The sequence below is a fragment of the Balaenoptera borealis genome, assembly GCF_965194805.1.
Source record: "Balaenoptera borealis genome assembly, chromosome: 10".
Classification (NCBI taxonomy): Eukaryota; Metazoa; Chordata; class Mammalia; order Artiodactyla; family Balaenopteridae; genus Balaenoptera; species Balaenoptera borealis.
The window spans coordinates 9,195,975-9,210,365 of record NC_138874.1 but is presented as its reverse complement, the minus strand read 5'-3'; the positions used below and the strand labels follow the sequence as shown (position 1 = coordinate 9,210,365).

Here is a 14,391-nt window from a genome sequence, read left to right as displayed (position 1 = left end):
CGAGGGGTTATCCTTTGCCCTGAATTTCAGCTGGCTGGTTTAGACTTTGGACTGGAGAGTGGATCCGGCTTAATTAAAGAGGTGTGAGTGGGAAGGATGAAGGCAGGGCGGCCCTGATCCAGGTATCTTCGTAACTCCACGTCTGAGATGAGCCCTGTGATTTGAACGAAGCTCCCTGACTTTCTCCCACAGCTGGTCCGCACCTCTGAATGCTGCAGGGGCACCAACCAGCTTCTTACTTACTCATTCGTACTTTGGCTCAAAGACCAAACCGGACTCTCCCAGCAGATCTGAAAAGCATATGGCCTTAATAGCACAGCTCCCCTCTGGTCCATTTGACCTTGAAAGTACTGTGATTTACAGAAACCGAGAACACATAAGGAACAGTCAAATAATGATTCCCATTTAAGGAGGGCACGGACTCTGAATTTTGGCACCTTGATTCTGCATCAAGGGTCTCCTTTCTCTGTGTCTACACGATTCTTTCTTCATCCAACAGGGGAAAGGCTGCCCAAACCTGACCGAGGAAAAATGCGATTCCACAAAATCGCTAACGTCAACAAAGCCTTGGATTACATAGCCAGCAAAGGCGTGAAGCTGGTGTCCATCGGGGCGGAAGGTAAATGGGGTGTGATGGGAATGACCCTGACCATGCACAGACCTCCCCCTGGGGCAGTGGGCCTGCAGCTGGGTGCCTGCTTCCCTCCCCCATTCCTTCCCCCCGTCTCCTGTGTCAGCCTCTCTTGCCAGGCTCCCCGCAGGCACCATGAACGGGAGACAAGGCTCTAGGATCATTTGTACAGAATAGAGTCAAGGGAGTTCCCTGGTGGTCCAGCGGTTAAGACTCCGAGCTTCCACTGCAGGGGCCGCAGGTTCGATCCCTGGTTGGGGAACTAAGATCACACATACTGCATGGTGTGGACAAAAAAAAAAAAAAAAAAAAGAGTCAAATATGATGCTATCTTTTTCAAACTGATCATCCAAATGAGAAAGAACTTGTACATCCCAGTGACTCTTAATTAGAACTAATAGGAAGGATCTCCATTCTCTGTGGGAGATTAGGAGTCCTGGTGAGTCTGGCAGGAGCTGAGACTGCCCTACCTCTCATTCTATACAACTGAGCCCGAGAACCTGCCAACTGGGGAGCTCCGGAAGAGGGATCGGGGTAAAGATGATCCAGTGTTCTCTCTGTTTGATTATTTAGGACCTTGGCTCATCTAGTCTTTAAACCTTGGAAACCCCTGGGTTGTTTTCAGTGACTTTGCATATGCAAGCTTTGTGTTCATTATTAACTCATAACTCATTTAAACTGGAGACGTTTGGTTATGAATACCACATTTATAACTAGACTCACTGCAACACTTACAAAAACAGAAACTGGTCTTTCCATATGTATATCTTCCAGTAGCTCTGAAGTCAAAACTTTATAGGAGACTCATAACTTATAGGAAAACTTTATGTGCTGATAATGTTATCTTTACCCTCATTTGTTGATGTTTTTTCTTACCTAAAGAAATTGTTGATGGCAACGTGAAGATGACGCTGGGTATGATCTGGACCATCATCCTGCGCTTTGCTATTCAGGATATTTCCGTTGAAGGTAAAGGACAGGGTTAAAAACCTGATGGTATTAAGACACTTAGCGTAATTTGTAAATTGAGCTGATGAAGTTGAATTTGGATAGGCTTTTGTAAAATTGAACAGTCACTGACAGGATTGAATGAAAGATACGCGACTTGGGTTTTCACAAATTTTCTATTTCTATGAAAAAAAGACCCCAGCAATGCTGTTTCATTCATGGGAGTACAGTCATTTTGGAAAAGATGAGTACATGTTCAGAACAGAAATCACTTTTTAAAATGAGCATTTTTTGAGCTTCTTTATTGCTTATTATACTAGTAGGTTCATGACTATAACAGTTCTTTAGACTGTTATATCTTGAAACGCTTGAAACGCTTTCCTTCAAGTGCTGAAAGATAATCGATTGAAATTTGCGTTTGTTCATTTGTTCTTTCTTTTTTTCTCTCTCTCCCCTCCCTCCCTCCCTCCCTCCCTTTTTTTTTTAAACAAAATCTCTATTGTCATCGTGTCTTTTGGCCCAATAACTGTTCCATCATTGTAACATAACCCTAATCCTCGGCACTGCCACTGAAGGTGCAGATCTTTAGTCTTTTACGCCCACTGCACTCCAGAATATTTTGATGAATTCAGCACTGTCGAAAGTGTCAAATTGACATTCCTAAAATTAGAACTTGGCCTATTTAGCACTCAAATCACAAAAGGTATAGCTGCAGAACATACTTGGGACTTCCCTGGTGGCACGGTGGTTAAGACTCTGCCCTCCCAATGCAGGGGGCCTGGGTTCGTTCCCTGGTCAGGGAACTAGATCCTACATGCATGCTGCAACTAAGAGTTCACATGCCACAACTAAGACCCAGCACGACCAAATAAATAAAAAAAAAAAAAAAAAAAAAAAAGAATGTACTTAAGGGTGGTCTGACTTGTCCAACCAGGCAGTCTCCTCTAACTTTGTCACCTAGAAGGCAACCACGCCCCCAAATGGTCAGGGCTGGGAGCGTGGTTCATAATTCTGTCCAGGAATTTACTTATGCCCTCTAAAAATCAAACTAAGATATAATGATATTAAAACCTCAAGAATTCAGGCTCAGGAATAACAGCCAGCTCGAATTTATGAAGAGTCTGAATTTGAAAACTTTCATACAATGTACTCTTATTAAGGTACATTTCTTTCATGCTAGTGAAAATAATAATCTGCTTTTTAAAAGTTCCTGCTTTATTAAAAAAGAATAGTTTGTAATCATTTAATCAATTTTATATACTTCGGCATTTAAATATTTAAGCAGTTGAGCCCACCTGATAGAACAAATATTATTTTTAAAAATCTTGTTCACACCACTGCATTTGCTACACTAGCAAATCCTTTTCCCACAAATATTACAGAGGTGAGCTTGACCTCAGGTTTTCTTCTGATTGGTTACAGATTTCAAATTAGTGATAATACTAATTGAAAACTTAATTCTGTTTCAAATGTAACTATGAATGGTGTGATCCATTAGAGGTTCCCCAATTTTTTATTTATGTGCCCAAGATAAGATAATCAAATCATAGTATTTCGTAAAACATCATGATAGAAAGATATACTAATCTGCTTTTCAAAAAACTAAGAAATAAACATTCAAAAGTGTGATATCACTGACAAGGTGCTTAAATCTCTTCAAGCAGAAGTCTTCCAGTGTCCCACACAGCAGATGAAGTTAGTTTGCTAACTTATATTTTTATTTGTTTTACTTCCATGGAGTCATTTCTTAACAACCTCACTTAATTTCTGTAAATCTACAGAAAACTTGTCTAATTTATTTTGATGATGTATATTATGTAGGAAAATGACATTGTTGTTAAACTGAATTCTTTGAGGAGCCAGGCTCCGTCAACAGAATGATGGACCTCTTCAAAGAAGGAAAATGAGAGATTGACATACCTGTTGGTGAGGGCAGTGCAGAGATGCCCAAGTAGATGGGGCTCCTTGGTGCATCCTATGGTTTTTCATGATGGAATAACCAATGACACTACCTATTTATGACATGCTTTTTATACCCACCGTCAGGGTTCTGTGTGTGGACTTCTCAGGTTTAACCTACACCTGCGGGGGCGGGGCGGAGGTACCACAGTCATGCACTATTTGGCACAGGCTTGTAACCTCTTGCTGAATGCCTCAGAATGGACTTGGGGTGGGAGAAAGTCAGCTTTGTTAGAGTAGCCAATTCAATAAGGAAAAAACTTTGTTCAACATTCATAGCCTAAGAGTGTTCAGACGTATTCAGACAGAAATTAAGTGAAACTCAATGACTTATAAATCTAAGCTTAAGTGGCAGTTGTAAGCTTGTATTGATCTACTTTACCTCTGTTTCCTTTTCTAATCTAAGTGCCATTTAAACTTTATAAAAAAGTTTGGATTATTTCCTCCTGTTATACTTTTTCTTACTAATTCCGTTGGCCGGGACCCCAAAGGCAGGCAGTTGTGTGTATAGCAGAACAACTGGATATGGAGTTCCATATTTCGATGTCTATACCAGTTAATATTTTAATAAAGTCTTAGAACTTTCAGTCGTTTTCCTTAACAGGAATTTGCTAGATAAGAGACATGATCAGCAATCATTCAAATTATTCTTAGAGCATGTGGAAGTTTGCGAGGGGCGAGGGGGGCGTATTTCATATGGGTTATGGGTCAAAGAAAAATCTGAACTAGAAATGGACAATTTAGGTAAATAATTACAGAATACTTACTTTGATTTGAAAAAATCAACTTAAGCTCTTACTGAAATGGAAGGCCAGGTCCCAATGTTGGTTAGGAGTCCACATGTTCATAGGAGCTTTCTAAATTGTTAAGATGTAAATACAAGCAGAATCCCAGTTATGTAAGTGGCTTTGAGGAGCTGTTTGGATGTATAAAACTTTGGGTCCTCTAAGAAGCAAGTGCTAAGATGGTGTTAGAAGTTGTCTTAGTCTGTTCAGGCTGCCATACAAAATACCATAGACTGGGTAGCTTAAACAACAGAAATTAATTTTCTCACAGTCCTGGAGTCTGGAAGTCCAAGATCGGGGTGCCAGCATAGTTAGTTTCTGGTGGGGGCTCTCTTCTTGGCTTGTAGATGGCTGCCTTTTCTCTGTGTCCTCACACGGCAGAGAAAGAAAGGGAAGGGAGAAGGGGGATGGAGGGAAGAGAGGGAGAGGGGGAGAGAGAGAGATTGAGCAAGCACTCTGTTGTCTCTTCTTATAAGGGCACTAATTCCATCATGAGGGCCCCACCCTCACGACCTCATCTAACCCTAATTACCTCCCAAAGGCTCCATCTCTAAATGTCATCACATTGGGGGTTAGGGCTTCAGTCTATGAATTTGAGGGGGACACAGACATTCCATCCATAGCAGAAATGCAAGAGATTTGTTGGGGGAAATGCCTGTAGAGGATAAGGGTAGGGAGAAGCAGGAGATGGCAGAGCCCCTTCAGGCATAGCGCCTGGCTGACACCCGTGCTGGGGAAGGAAAGGCTTGAGAAAGAAGAATCTCGTTCTGCAAAGTGGTCCTCAGGCAGGGTCAGCGGGCCAATGGGGAGTCCTTCAGCCTCAGTTGTTCTCAGAGGAGTCCCATGTGTGGCAGGAATGGCCCAGCTCTGGTGCCTCTCCCTCACTCGGTCTGTGGCTGGATTAGCCCTGAAGAAGTGTGGCCTCTGGGGAATGCAGGGGCGGATTCAGAGTGTGGCAGCTGGGACATCAGTTCTGTCCTGTGTTCCCTGCAGCGGGACATCTGCGCAGCACGTCTTCATGGCTGCCACAGGGGTGGTTGCTTTCTTAACTTGGTCAGAACCCAAGTGGCCAAACTTGGAATTTGCCAATAAAAGCCTTCAAGTATTTTAAAATCAGTGGGTAAGGGAGTACATTTCAGACACAGTGGCCTCTGTGAATTCCATTTACCTAAGAATATAAATTATAAATGAGATAAATGAAGGGATAGTTAGGTCATAAATTATGCACATTAAAACAAATTTTCATCCGAAAGGTACGTTACCAGTAACCCTGAAGTCCAGTTTTGTATTCATCATGTCATAACTTGCTGTTGCTCCTGCACTGTCCTTTTCAAGTCCCTTCAAGTGGCCTCAGAAGTCAGTCCCGGGGAGCAAGGTTCCAGCTCCATCCTCTTGCAGAGACTGGAGAAGAGAGGTTGCCTTTGGCGTTGGCCCCCTGGGAGGTCTCTTTAGCAAGTGACTAGAAGTTGGGTGAGTGAGCAGTAAGGGTGAGTGTTTCCCCGTGGACACTTTTTCTTGGCTGTCATTACAGAAACCTCTGCCAAAGAAGGTCTGCTGCTTTGGTGTCAAAGGAAGACCGCTCCTTATAGAAATGTGAACATTCAGAACTTCCACACCAGGTGCGCAACCAGGGCCCTGGGGTCCTTGTATTCTCTTTGGAATCCAGGTTGGCAGGGAGAAAAATGTTTATTTACTCCTGTGTCTCCTCCTCCTGTCTGACGCTCATTTTCTGTATGTAGCAGAACTCAGGCTCTAGAACGATTGATGCTTAGGGTCTCTCAGGGGAAAACGTTGGATTAAGGTTTGGGAGGCTGGCACTGTTTATAAGTGAGTATCATGCAGGGATGTGGCAGGGATGGATTCTCAGTGACAAGGAGACACCGTAGCAGGGTCTGCATATCCCGCCTACGAGCTCCACCCCATCCCTCCTCTCTGTCGTGCCCAAAAGATGCTTCGTCAGTCAGCTTTGTAGGCTGGAATTGGAGAGAAGTAGGCAAATCATGTTTGAAAAACTATAGGGAACTGGATGAAGAAAATCCAGATATAATCTGAGAGCATGATATTGTCCCTTGCTTCAGTCTTTTTTTCTCATGCAGATATTTTGTCAGGTGTTTATATTTTCTCCCTCTGTGTGGTGGGTTACCCGTGAATATAAATGGGTCACTGGCCCCCATAGATCAGAGAAAAGAAATGAAGGATATGGACGAGCCACCAGGACAGACTGGGGAGGTTATCTAGGTAGATAAGTATTATTAGGCCCTGAGCCACACCCTGAGTGCACACAGGTGAGGAGGAGGCTTCCTGTTCGTACATCATGCCGTCAGGGTGTGGGACCTGCCCGGTGAATGTCTCAGGGCCCAGCCTGGCCTCCCACTCACCTTCTTGCTTTTCTTCTTCTGGCCCGAGATGGGCCCAAGCCCTTCGACAGTGTGGCCCCAGGGGCTTCCGTCTTCCCCGACCCTTCGGGGCACAGGCTCCTGGTCTTCAGTGAGCCCGCTGCCCATCAATTGGGAGCTCGTAGCCTGGGGGTGTCTGGGAACGGTGAGCGCTGGTGTCTCTGGGCAGACAGACTGGAAATCCAAACCCTCCCTGCTAAGTCCCTCAGCTGCCTACACGTCTTTGCCTTTAAAAGAAGAAACCCCAAACAAAAAGGAACCTTATGAAGAAAGATAGAGGAGAACCGGGGAGCACTGAGTATACTAAGGGGCGTGCTCTTGGAGGAAAGTGTGTCCTGGGCATTTCTGGGTGGACGTCCTTGTGTCTGTCTGTCGGGCAGACTCTGGGGGTCAGGTCTAGAATGGAGACTTGGGGAAGAGAGGAGGAAGCCGGGCCTGCTGGGCACTGAGGGAGGAGGGGGACAGTAGGGGGCACCTTCCCTGCAGTCCCTGCCAGTTCTCCCAGCACGGCAGGGACCAGGGCAGGATGCGGCGGGGGTGGGGGGAGGTTAGGGGGAGTGAGTCCCAGGCAAGGCCGGGCCTGAAGCTGTAGATGGAAAGGAGACTGGTAAGGGGGTGGCAGACCCTGGGAGGGAGGCGAGAGTCCAGGGAAGGGGCCAGGGTGTCACTGGGTGGGGGAGGGAGGGAGGTCCTCGGGGCCCCAGGTCCGAGATTTCAGGCCAACGTCTGACCAAGGTCAGCCCCTTGCTGCTGCCTGTCCATTAACCCGTGTTCCTGTTCCTCCCGACCGTGACCGTCGTGCAGCTGGAAAGACGGCCTTGGACTCTGTGCACTCATCCACAGACACCGGCCCGACCTCATTGACTACTCAAAGCTGAACAAGGTCATTTGGGGGGCCCGGCATGCTGTGTCCGCCCTGCCCCCAGCATGTCGTCCTGGAAGTGAGCCCATCGGCCTTGAACTCACACCAACACCTAGGCTGCCGCCAGCATGCCCTCCCAGCTAGCCTGGCACGGGATGAAAACAGGGAGGGTGGCGGGAAAATACTCACCTGTTATAATTAGGGCAGGACAAGACCCAAAGCCAAGTCACCTTTTTGCCCACATTACGATATGTTTGTTGATTTGGCTTGATTTCCTATGAAAGCTTTTATACATGTTTCTCAGAGATTTTACATTCCCAGGTTGTAAATATGAGAAGAAAAGTGTCTGTTTTGCTGCAGGGTGGGCGGGCCGGGGAGAGGAGGGGGTGGGGAGAGAGAAAGGTTCAAATACCCCAAAGCTTCTTTTTAAATTCCTCTTACCTTTTCTGAAGGATTTAGTTGCCGACATATTTACTTAGAGTTGATTAACTTGTTTCTCACACGAGGGATGCTTATCTTGCTATTGATACAAGGTATTAGTTGCGCCCTTAGAAAAGAAGTTTGGGGGATTTTTTTTTTCTCTCTCTTTTCAGAAAATTCAACTTAGGGAACTTATGTTTTCAGCTTAGGAAACTGTCATTCTCCCTTTAAGCTTAAGCTTTATTGTGCTCAAGTTTCCAATAGTCTGCACATTGTTTCTTTAAAAGTAGTTTGCACATGTGATCGGTGATGGAGAAAAGAAATCCTGGCCCCTTCTAAATCTTGTGGTGGACAATCCATCTGTCCTAGAAATAATGCCGTGTAGAGACCTAAGATAGAAAGTGTTGCCCGCCCCCTGACCACTCCTGCCAGGAGTAGCGGGGCACCTTTCCTGTGGTTGCTGGTGTGCTTCGTTGGCCGTGCACCCCGTGTCGCTGTGTTTGGTGTGGAATCCGGTCCTGCTGCATGCTGCCCTCCCCGTGTGGCACAGGGGGTAGTAGGAAGAATGTCCTGGCTTTTGCCACCTTTGCAGTTGTCGTGTGCTCACCACCCTTCCCCTGGCCTCTCTCCACTGACGACCGGATAGCACGTGAAAAACGTACTTGTATCCTGAAGATGAGAGCGACCGTACACGAATGGAAGGTTGCCTAAGGGAACGGGGCAGCCAGCGTTTCTCGACTTCCCCAAGCATATATTCTCATCCCTGAGTTATTTTGAAACGTTTCAAACATAGAGACGGTGTATATTTTTTTCAATTACTCTTTATCTCATTTGCAAAATGAAGGGATTATACTAGATAGCGCTCATTTCATTAGCAGTTTATAACGGTCAGTTTCTATTACAAAAGGTCAAAAGACATGGTAATTGGCCACCTATGATGGGTGGAAAAAGGATAATAATTAACCACAGCAGTGAATACTTCTATAGCTCTAGATTAGACATCGCTAATAAATAAGTATATATGTGTATTATATATGTGTATTAGTGTGTGTTACATATGTGGATATTACATCTATTAATGTTTTATATACATATATGTATGTTAATATTAATACATATATTTTATGTATGTTATACATACACATTCAATCTTCATAATGCACAGTAAACTATATAATATGATGCATCTATAAAGGAGGTACTAATTATCCCAGTTTTACAGATGAAGAAGGGAGGAATTCTTTAATCTTCCCAGGGTCACATACCAGTAGCTGAGCCGAGAAAACACTTAATTGCTACATTTTATCCAAGTTACAGTGTAAGTGAGATAGCTTTCACAAAGACTCAGAATCATTACTCTGTTTTTAATGCTGAAAATTTTCTTATATATTAAGAACAAAAGGAAACTTTTACTCAGCTATTTGGTCTCCTAAACATTTGCATAAAATATACAGGTAAGACTCACCTTATTATATGGCTGCTTTTAGTGAAATGATTTTATGCTTTGTTAAAATAACATGGAGCTGAAGAAACATTTTGCCTGAAATGATAGTAAACTCGGAGAGGCCAGGAAGCTTGCTTTGGTTTCTTCCTTGAGCACCGAATGTTTTTGAAGCCTCTGTGTTTTAGATGTTTCACTGTATTAAAATGATTGTGCTCATTGCAAAGCATTGCAGTTTCTGAAATGTTTAAACGGCTTTGATGTTAAAATTCATTACAGTCATCCCTGGACTAACGCTACTTTTCATTTTGATTTTTCTGTCTTACATACCCCCATCCCATTTCAGATTCACAACACTTAATCTCTTTAGAAGATTAAAACAGGAAATGTTAAATACCTCTTTTAATTTTTCAGTATTTCAGTTATACACCTCTGGGTCAATGTATTTTGTTATGTTACGTATGTATTTAACCAGTTTTACCGTGGAAGACAAACGCAATCAGACGAACAAAAATTTCTTCACAATTTTCTTTTATAATGTTAAGTTTCTTTCATTTCTTGTGGTCTTTAACATCCTAGAAACCTAACTTTTGCTCTTTGTAGCCATCTTGTAATATTCTTTAGTGACCTAAAACTTTCACCTAAACATGCTGAAAGCAGCGTGTTTTCTTATATTTAAAACAAAAATAAACAAAGTTAGTGTGGTACTAAATATTCTCCATGATCACCTTCCAGATGTGGAAAATGTATGTTTCATGCTTCCTTTTGGAATCATCTAGATTTTTGTTACCCAGGGTTGAAGCGCAGCGCTGAGGTATCCAGGTGTTTTTCCATCCATGAGAAAATACCTCACAACTTTCCTTCTAGCTGCACAGTATCTGTTCTCTTCAACCTTTTGCTCACATTTTATGAAGTTGGAGTGTGCATGATTGGGTGATTTTCATGTCATTTTTGATATTTCTCTAAATGTTTGAAATGTTTGGGAAAAGATAAGAAGGAAAATCTTATCCTATTATGGTTATGTGTGGATGGGAAAGTTTCCTCCCCAGAATGAGGTATATAAAAAACAGTCGTAAGTCCTGTTCAAAAAAATATGCTAAAAAGCTGGTTGTGCTGTTTTCCATGCAGGATGACCCAATAGGAAATATCAACTTGGCCATGGAAATTGCAGAGAAACACCTGGATATTCCCAAAATGTTGGATGCTGAAGGTGAGATGAAAATTGTGTTTATTGGCTTACAGAAAATCTATTGCCTCCCTATGTTATGACCACACATAAAGACCTGTAAACTTTATAGCCAGGTTACATCTGAAGGACTTAGGATTCCTGAGAAGTTTCTGTCATTGGCCTCATGAATATTAGAGAATTTCATATGTAGCTTGCTCAAAATTATTTTTTAGAATCCTGCTCAAAACCAAGCCAGCAAAACTACAATGAAAGGGTTGGGTAAAATGTTCAGCTTTGGCAAAGAAACAGAATGCTTTGGTTTGTGATTTTCAATGGAAAGCTTCCTATTTTTATTTTAACATTTTTTTTTTAAACCACATAGAAATTTAACAAATAAATCTCCTTGTTCTTTAAGACTCCACAAGGAAAAAAATGCTTCCTTCCAACTGGAAGTCATAGAATCTCAATCTAGACTATGGAGCGGTCATTCATCATGTGCCTCTCAAACTTTCACATTTCATTTTTAATTTGTCCAAATTAAATTTAGTTTTGTTAGAGCTAGAACCTCTCAATATTTTGCAGCTTTAGCGGCCCTCATGCTGGAGACTAGTTTCAGTACCTCTTGTGCCCTTTATCGGAGATGAGTTCGTGGGAGTTTCGCCCTGGCACAGCATTTAAAGCACAGATACGTGGAGACCATTCCTTCATTTCACTTATGCATGAGTCACCTCTTACTCAGCAGACGCTTACCGAGCACCTACTATGTATAAGACCCTGGAGATGCTGCAGGAGATGATGCGATGTATAAGGCAGGGCCCGGCCCTCAAGGACTTATATTACTGTTAATCTTATTATTCTCTATCAGCTCATTGCTTCTGCTAATTAGCATTGTTGGGGAAAAGCAAAGACCTTGATTCTGGTCAGTTGTCAGTCTTCTGTTCCTCCTTATTTTTGGTGACTGCATCACGGCTGCTGTACCAAATCACCACAAAGTAGGTGGCTTTTGAAACAACAGAAGTTTATTCTCTTGTAGTTCCGTAAACTGTAACTCTGAAATCAGGGTGTTGGCAGGACCATGCTCCCTCCGAAGTCTGTAGAGAAGGACCTTTCCTTTCTTCTTCCAGCTTCTAGAAGCCCCAGGTGTTCTTTGGCTTGTGGTAGCATCACTCCAGTCTCTGACTCTGGCTTTACATGGTCATCTTCCTTCTGCGTCTGTCTCTGTGTCTTTTTCCCTCTACTTATGAGGACACCGGTCATCATGGATTAAGGCCACACCTCACTCCAGCACAACCTCATCTTAACTTGATCATGTCTGCAAAGACCTACTTCCAAATAAGGTCACATTCACAGGTACCAGGAGGTAGGACTCCACCTATCATTTTTGGGGACACAGTGCAACTGAGACAGTAGTCTGTCAATTAGGATTCTGATTTTGCCCGTTTGTTAATTTAGCCATTTTATCAAACACCTGTATTATTGGGTGTTGAACACACCTGAATATGCTCTTGAGAATCTACTTTTTTCAAAAACTCTTTAGAGGGAGAAAGACAATAAAACAGTGAAGTTGCCACATAGGAAAATACCTTTTCCTTCTTGTCTGTCCTCTCTAAGCTAAGTTTGCATTTGGGTGCTCTGTCCTTTGACCTTTCCATACGATAAATAACTACCCAGAGTTTACCACTTGAATCAACAGCTAGGATACTGAAGACAGGAGAAAACAGGCGACATTTAGTAAATTCATCTTTCCGTTCATTGATGCCTCCCTGATTTCCTACAGTTGAGGGTGAGCTCAGGATTACTGTCATTATTCCTCCGGCAGGCTAACCATCCTCCTGTTCCGGGGTTTCCCTTAGTCTCTGAGTCCTGGTCTGGGCGTATGTTCTGCTTATCCTCTGAGTGGATGGGGTGCGTTAGCACTCTGTTCATTTCTTGCTCCCTTGTGACACATCCTAGTCTCTTATTACTTTTCTTTTTCTTTCCTTTTTAATGGCTCGGAAAAATGCTTGCATACGCTATTATTTTCTTTGCAGAGCAATTTCTGTAAGAGTCTTCTGGTGAAAGAGTTATGAACTTGACTGACTTGGGTGAGGGGCGAGCTGTGGTATAACCAACTCCCCAGCAGATCAGCCCCCATGTGTTAGTTACCCTTTGCATCTTTGCCACCTGCATCCGGACTTACCTTCCCCACAGCTTCCTATGAATGTGTTCTTACGTCTGCTGCTCTTTTACTGTAATGTCTTATACTGGTCTCCTCCCCTCAGATCACTTAATCCCTTTGGCGAATCCTTGCCTCTCCACCGCCTGCTGCTGTTGACCTTACTTCTTGGCATTTGTGATAGTCTCTGAACCCTAAATGGGGATTTTCAAGTGGCTAATTGGGCTACTCACCCATAAACCTGTAGTGAAAACTGGTGAAACTCTTCCTCATCTTAACTACCTTGCATGCTTTTTAAAAGGTTATGAAAATTGTTTCTCTATTTTCCTCCCTCCGGTGAGTACCGGTTGTAGATTTGTGGGTGCCCGTGTTCTGTGCGGACTTGCAGGAGGGACCTTTGCTGACCCCTGGGCCCTCCATCTGTCCAGAGAGAGAAAGTGCTGTTGCGTGCACTCTGTGGAATTCTGGAGGTCCAACTCTGGCCATGGATGTGACTTCCTTGCTAGTTTAGGGCTCTTCTGAGCTGGCCGTGCCCTTCTCTTTGGCGGTTCTTCGAAGTGCACACAGAGTAATGACTTTGCAAATGTGACTTCTTTGATTTGAGCCAAAGTTTGAACAACACAAGTGTGTGGGGCTGCTGCGGGAAGGTTCATGACCTTGGCCTCTCGGAGGCAGCCCTTAGCGGGAGCCTGCTGCTGTCGGAACATCTGAGCAGTTAACCTTTTTTCCACACAGATTTAGTATACACCGCCAGACCCGAAGAGTCGTAATGACTTATGTCTCCTGTTACTATCATGCTTTTGCTGGTGCACAGAAGGTGAGGAGGTAAAACACAAGTCACCACTCACCCTTTACCTTCTGTGTCTTGATTTTTTTTTTCAATTGTTTTTCTCTTTTTCCCCCGCAACTCCTCTGAGTAAGGAGACCCGTCTGGTTCTGAGGAGGCAGTCGTTTGTCTTTTTCAGTCCAGTTTTCTTTGAAACTTACTTCCTGTCCCTGCAGTAGTATGCCATTCGTCTTTGTTTTCCAGAAGATTCCATGCTCTTCCACATCCCTACGTCCTTTCTATCAATATCCTCTGGAAACCCAATGACTAGGTTCCACCTTAGGGAATTACGAGGCACCTTTTTAACTGCATTCTGTCCAGTGACTGAACTGAGTCTGAAGTTAGAAAGTAATTCAGCCAAAAATGGGGTGAGGCCAAGGTGAGGAAGGAAGGGTGTGTGTTCCCGTGGTTCTGTTTTCTCTCTTCCTGGTAGCTGTCTCGGCAGCTCATACAAACAGTGGCAAGAGTCATAGTTAATAAGTACAAGCCGTGTAGACCCTTCTCTTTAGATGCTTTGTTACTCTGGGTAGTTTCTAGCAATGGCATGGCAAGTATGTGTAGAAGGATTAGAAAACATGCCATCTTCAATGAACTTCATCCCCACACAAGCCAGGGCCGTGCACAGAGCAGAAAGCCAAGGATTATGAGGGTGGGGGCGGGGAGTGGCATCCGAGATGGGGCCAGAGAGGTCTGCGTGTGTCCCCGCATCTTGCAGAGGGACATGCCTTGCTCACAGCCAAAGTGGCAGATGACCTGATCCAGTCAAAAGACAAGAAGACAGGATCCCCCAGGTCCTTAGG

General features: G+C 43.8%; 1 protein-coding gene across 2 annotated transcripts in view; it reads left to right on the top strand.

Moving 5' to 3' along the window:
* ACTN2 (actinin alpha 2) overlaps positions 1–14,391 on the top strand; it is a 74,195-nt gene that overhangs the window by 34,535 nt on the left and 25,269 nt on the right. For both annotated transcript variants that reach the window (XM_082407609.1, XM_082407610.1), the window contains exons 3-7: positions 500–619; positions 1,514–1,600; positions 5,855–5,942; positions 7,524–7,602; positions 10,571–10,652. In XM_082407609.1, coding sequence (XP_082263735.1) covers positions 500–619; positions 1,514–1,600; positions 5,855–5,942; positions 7,524–7,602; positions 10,571–10,652 — 456 coding nt within the window. The remainder of the gene's footprint in view (positions 1–499; positions 620–1,513; positions 1,601–5,854; positions 5,943–7,523; positions 7,603–10,570; positions 10,653–14,391) is intronic.